Source organism: Pterocles gutturalis, unplaced genomic scaffold (genome assembly GCF_000699245.1).
Source record: "Pterocles gutturalis isolate BGI_N339 unplaced genomic scaffold, ASM69924v1 scaffold25874, whole genome shotgun sequence".
NCBI lineage: Eukaryota > Metazoa > Chordata > Aves > Pterocliformes > Pteroclidae > Pterocles > Pterocles gutturalis.
The window spans coordinates 10,133-16,516 of NW_010131476.1; the positions used below are offsets into that span (position 1 = coordinate 10,133).

The following is a 6,384-nucleotide window of genomic DNA, read 5'->3' on the forward strand; positions in this document are numbered from 1 at the left end:
TGGTCTCCAACACTGGGGAACGCTGCTGCAATTCTGCTTTTTACAACAGATGGTGTTACCCAACCTGGGTGTTGAAAGCACATTGGTGGGTGAAACGCTCTCTTACAGAAAAGCTGGAGGACAACAAACCAAGTTGGTGTTGTTCAGCCTGGAGAAGAGAAGGCTCCGGGGAGACCTTCCAGCACCTTCCAGTGCTGAAAGGGGGCTACAGGAGAGCTGGGGGGGCTCTGGATCAGGGGGTGCAGGGACAGGACCAGGGGGAACGGTTTGAAGCTGCAAGAGGGGAGATGGAGATGAGATGTGAGGAAGAAATGTTTTCCTGTGCGGGGGGTGAGGCAGTGGCCCAGGGTGCCCAGAGCAGCTGTGGATGCCCCATCCCTGGAGGGGTTCAAGGCCAGGCTGGATGAGGCTTTGGGCAACCTGGGCTAGTGGGAGGTGTCCCTGCCCATGGCAGGGGGTGGCACTGGGTGGTCTCTAAGGTCCCTCCCATCCCAAACCATCCTGGGATTCTATGATTCTATGAAACCCCCTCCTCCTGCATGACTAGATGATAGGTTGGGGTTCAACATGACTTTGGAGTGCTGGAAGGGATCTCAAAGGTGAAACACACCTCCCCACCCCACCCAGCCTTTGGTCATGCAGTTGATGCTCAGCTATGCATTTAGATCATTTTGCTTATTTTTCCTCCAAGCCACTAACTTTTAAGCATTTAAGTCCGGTGCCAAGGGCAGAACAATACTCACATTGTATCCCGGTGTCCCCGTTCTGAGCCAGTGGCCTAATCAGCCAAGATTTCTGTAGGCATGCCAAAGCAGAAAAGACGTCCAAGTCCTTCTCACACGGGGCAGAGCTGGCGAACCCCCAGCAGCACTGTTTTCTCCAGGCTCCAGTGCACCTGCCTGCCTGCAGCCCTTCCCTCGTCACCTCCAAGGCTCCCAAAAGCCCCTCAGGGATGAAGGGTGCAGCCGAAGGACACAGGATCCATCGGAGCAGACACTGGGTCCAACCAAGGGCTAACCCACCTCCTCTCCTCTCCCACGATCTGCCCGTCTCTCCTCCCCTGCCCTGCGTGCCTCATTTCTTTCTCTTTTTTGGCTGCCCTGGCTGCCAAGCTCATGCCAGACAAAATGTTTTCCATCTCCCGGGCTACTGGGGGCTCCCCGTGCATTCACCCCGTGCCCCCCAAAGCGGCGTTCCCAGGGACCCGTTTAACAACACACCGAGAGGAGAAGGGGTTTCTCCAAACTGGAAATGCATCTCATTCCATTCACGATGGGTTGTGTTGATTCGGCTTCGGTGAGAAAGTGGGAAATGTTTTAGTGTATGCTGAACAAACCCCGGTTTGAACAAAGCCCGGTCACGGTGCACAGACCTCCTGCCGTTCCCATCAGACCTGCCCCTGGCTCCTCGGCTGCACGCTTAGAAACACCATGTCTGTTGGCATCCTGCATCAGGGGCTTTGGACATGCCTTCAGCCTGTTCCCCTGGATTTAGGGATTCCTCCCTTGCAGCCAGAGGCTACGGAGAAATAGTTCATCATCTGCCTCATCCCTGGAGGGGTTCAAGGCCAGGCTGGATGAGGCTTTGGGCAACCTGGGCTGGTGGGAGGTGTCCCTGCCCATGGCAGGGGGTGGCACTGGATGGCCTTTAAGGTCCCTTCCAACCCAAACCATTCCATGATTCTATGATTCTAGGATCTTTTCTTCCTTTGAACAATTCATCCTGGAGACGTGAGGCTGTTCAGCATCCCCACGGGCTGTGCCTTCACACCTGTACCGTCTCCTTCATGATGTTTTAACACAACAGCAAGCATATGGACATGTCCGAGCACACTCACTCCTGGTTGAAAACCTACATGTGCCCTTCCTACACACCTCCGAAACCCCAGGTCCCCTGCAGACAGGTCTTGCTGCCCAGCAACCCAGGACCACGATCACTGCAGGGAGCAGCTCAGATCCACAGAGAGGAGCAGCAGCTCAGCCCATGGAAGAGCTTTTGGCCAAGCAGCAGGGCTCCAGCCAAAGGAGAAGACCTCCTCAGCCAGCCTTCTTGGGGACAAGCTCAGCATGTAGCAAGACCTAATTCTGGCTCCTTCTGTTCTCCCCCTCAATTCTTCAGCTGCCCTGTCTGTGAGGGGTCACATACCCTGGTGGTGATGCCGCAAATGACATTCTCCCTGGGGGCACACAGTGACAAACCAGTCCGTAAGCGAAGCGCCGGTGCTCCTCACAGAGCTCCCTCCAGAGGGATGGAGAGTCCATCCCATAAATCAGGGCTAAAGACCACCCTTGACAAAGGCACCATCAGGCTGAGAAGCTTCAGCAAGAACTTAATCCTTACTCCAAACGTGGATGGAGATGGCTCTGCAGGTGTTGCAAAGAGACCTCCAACATTGCCATGGCTCCAGTAAACCTGATAACCTACGTGGTGCTTCACGGCTGCGGGTCCCCAGAGGGTCCCTGTCACATGCAATGAGTGGAAACAACAAAGAGTTTCTATCAAGCTCCTAAAGCCAAAGGATGATGTGAGTGGTTGTGTCCTATCAACAGCAAAAGACCCAGATTGCCCTGGGCTGAGGGTGCCCAGAATTGAGCAGGACATGGTTTAGGAAGAGGCTGGTGAGATCACGTCTTGATCAGTCTTCTCCAGATGGATCAGTGTATCACCACTCTTCCAGCCTTGCCTACCTCATTCAACAGCAGATGCTACACCAAGAGATCACAGGTGACGAGAGGGTCACAGGGTCCCTGTCCCCTCAAAGTTGTTATTTTCAGCAGGGATGTCCCCCGGCAGTCAGATCCTGGCCCCCCACACCCAGCAGTGCCTCAGTGTTTGACACGTGGGATGACACGTCTCCCAGATGCTGTGCTTGGAGGAAAGCCAAAAGTGCAATCTTCTGTCACCAGAATGGTTAACTGGTGACCTCTCCTGGGATCACGGAGCACCAGCATCCCACACCAACCATTTCCATCAGCTGGACAGCTCTGGAGAGGGGTTCGGGATCCAAGTCAAAGCCTGGACTTCTGTCATGGGTGCCGGGTTAAGGGACAACTCATGGGCTTCAGGAAAACCTCTCGCCTCTCTTCTGAGCTTCACGAGGAGTTGGGGCTTCCTGGAACTTGCTCTTCGTCAGGAATTGGAGGCAGAAGAAACAACTGGCCGACGTGGAAAAGCAGCTCCTGCAGGGGATGGACGTTGAAGTCCATCAGGAGCACCAGTGCCGTCTAGGATGGCCTCTCGGGGGAAACAGGAGCTTCTGAGCTACAAGAAGTCCAGAAGAAGTAACTCCAGAGAAAAAAGATGCAACTTGAAGTTGAAACAAAAAGGTTTTGCTGCAGCTCAGCCAAGGAACCGAAGAGTGCAGAGCCCACGGTCCAGCGAGGCTGCGTGGGACGTGGGACGGGAGCGTGGCCTGAGCGTGCTCCTGTGGGTGCAGGAGGGACATCAGCGAGCTGGCTCTGCGCGTCCAGGCACCACGGAGCGGGGACAGGAGCTGGGAAAGACAATGCTGCTGGGACCCCGGGGGAATCTGCACCTCCAAGCAAGCGTCGTTGACTCACTGCTGGAATTTTTTCCTTTTTTCCCTCTCTTTTCCAAAACCAATAGATATACTAGTTGTATTTCTTGTGAAACTAAACGAAGCAGCATGCAGGTTGAGGTCAAACATTGTTTTATTTTACTAATCAATGAGCAGAGAGAAAAGCAGATAAAATTAAACCAAACCAAACCGTATTTCTGCCATTCCTTACTTACTTTGCGGTGAAGTCCCTCCACCTCACTCTCAAACTGTTCCTTCTCCTGCTTAGTTTGGATCTGCGTCTCTCCCAGAATTAATTCCAGCTCTTCATTGCGCTCAACCAGATCCTCGTGCTCCTGCTCCAGTTTCTGCAGCTTGTGAAGGAGCTGGGAGTTCCTGCCCTCGATGTTTTCAATCACCTCTCGGCACCTACGCACCGAAGAATGACGTTACTGAGGCTGGACCCGCTCTGTAAATGCACCAACACCCAAATCCCCTATCGCTGAAGAGCCAGTGGGTTTTTCACTCTGGAATATCCCTGTCCTGCCAGTTCCGAGTCTCACACCCCGCACGGCCCGTGCCTGCTCCCGTTTGGGAGGCAATGTGCGGGAATTCGTGGTGATGGGCTCTAAGAAGTGATGAGGAAGGTCTGGGGACAGAACAGGTCACGGCACAAGGATGCTGACAGCAGAGAGGTGATGGCAAATTCTGCTGCTTGAGATGGGGGAACGGGTTTGGGCATTTGAAGGGAAAATGTGTCAGAGGGATGGGATCAGACCCCTTTCCTCTGGAACCTGCTGGAAGAGGCTCAGCAGCAGCAGCTTCCTGAGCAGCCACAGGAGAGCGAAGCTTTGATTTCCCTTAAAAATCCCAGTTTATGTATTTCTAAGTCTGAAAGTCAAGCATTCTGGTCCAGCCCTGGACAGCAACCAAACCCAGAGGAATCTTCCCAGCATCAAAACTGTTTTGAAACCAACCCTCTGGTCTGCAGAGAGCCACAAAAGCCCAAGTCTATTCTTTCAGAAAAGCAACGAACTGGAGAAAGTGCCAGCAAACAGCCCGCGTTCTTGACACCAAGGGCTACAGACCCCCTCGGGACTGTGTTACCTCCAAATTCTCCCATCTGGGCACAGAGGAATAATGCTGGTACCCAAGAACGTTCTAAAGAACCCAACGCTTCAACGCAGTCTGCCAGACAACCCCCGTGAAGATCCATCAGGCAAAGAAGGATTTCCAGATCGCTCACCTTTTGTGAAGCATTTCACTGCTCTGATATCTGTCCTCCTGGTCTGAGCCAGCTTTGCCCAAAACATGGTCTCCTTCCACCCTAACCTCATCCTTTGTGCCCTGTGACTGGAGAGAAAAGGAAAAGTTAGCACATCATTAAGATGGAAGTCTTTGCACAATGTGCTTCTAAAGCTACAGCTCTCATAAATGAATGGAAGAGCTAGAAAAAAATGAGCTACACTTGCTACATTGACCGGCACTAGATAATCCACCGGCTGTAGGAGCCAAATTCCACAAAACCCACAGCAACATGAAGGCACTAGTGGGTATTATAGAATCATAGAATCAGGAAGGTTGGAACAGACCTCAAGGATAATCCAGCCCAACCGTCAACCCAACCCCACCCATCCCACTAACCCATGTCCCCAAGCCCCACATCCACACGGTTCTTGACCCCCTCCAGGGACGGTGACTCCCCCACTGACCTGGGCAGCCTGTTTCAACCCCTGATCACTCTTTGCCCGATTTTTTCTAATCTCCAGCCTAAACCTCCCCTGGCGCAACTTGAGGCCGTTTCCTCTTGTCCCATCACTTGTTCCTCTAGAGCAGAGCCCAGCCCCCCCTCCCTGCCCCCTCCTTTCAGGTAGTTGTAGAGAGTGAATGCCAACGACATCAGTGTCCTCATCACGCCCAGCACAAACCCTACAGCACCCTGCACAGGATGCGCTCACACCACGTAGAAAGGAGAACACGGGCGTTTCTGTGCTGCAAGCGTCTTCATTGATGACATGGGGCCGAAACGCAGAGTGCTGTGCTCTATTTGCTTTCAAACAAAATTCTAGCCTGAAACATCCTAGCATGAAAATTTCCAGCATCAAGCAAAAAGCCGGTGGCAATACCTGTGGCGAGCTCGCTGCGGCTTTCTCCTCACACCACGTAGAAAGGAGAACACGGGCGTTTCTGTGCTGCAAGCGTCTTCATTGATGACATGGGGCCGAAACGCAGAGTGCTGTGCTCTATTTGCTTTCAAACAAAATTCTAGCCTGAAACATCCTAGCATGAAAATTTCCAGCATCAAGCAAAAAGCCGGTGGCAATACCTGTGGCGAGCTCGCTGCGGCTTTCTCGGCCTCGGCTGGGGTGGGATGGGCAGAAGTCCTGGCTTCTCGCCTTTCTGGTACTCGCAGATCTCCTCCTTTAGCTGCTCAACCTTCAAAAGGAAAACTTGTGCTTTTAGTTTTGATGAACATCAATCTTGCTGTCTTATGGAGAATTAAGATTCCCCTCTAATTTGCTGTAAGCTGCGGGTTTATTAACATTAACCACTCGGCTTGAGGGGCTGGCTGAGATCGTGCGGCTGCTCCAGCTGGATGGGCTCAGAATATCCAGGGAGGGGAACAGCAGGAAAAGGGGCAATGCCGTGCTGTGCTATAAGCGACTTTTCTTCATGTGTTTCAATTACTGATCATGCACATGTTGTACATCCCCATTTACCCAACAGGACTGAGCATGGAGGGGCGGACAGGTCACAACGGCTATTTGTGAGGACACCTGAGTCTGTGCTGTTATCAACAGGAACAACATAACGTCATCATAGCAAGTTACTGCTAGAATCGTAGAACCACTGAAGGGTTTGGGTGG

General features: G+C 52.7%; 1 protein-coding gene across 1 annotated transcript in view; it reads right to left on the reverse strand.

Moving 5' to 3' along the window:
* The window catches only part of CCDC30 (coiled-coil domain containing 30), a gene marked incomplete at both ends in the record, with an annotated part of 15,914 nt that extends 9,961 nt beyond the window's left edge, over window positions 1–5,953 (reverse strand). Inside the window, 4 exon segments of the mRNA XM_010080636.1 lie at window positions 3,754–3,946; window positions 4,764–4,864; window positions 5,844–5,887; window positions 5,890–5,953. Coding sequence (XP_010078938.1) covers window positions 3,754–3,946; window positions 4,764–4,864; window positions 5,844–5,887; window positions 5,890–5,953 — 402 coding nt within the window.
* Window positions 5,954–6,384: the final 431 nt, after the last annotated feature.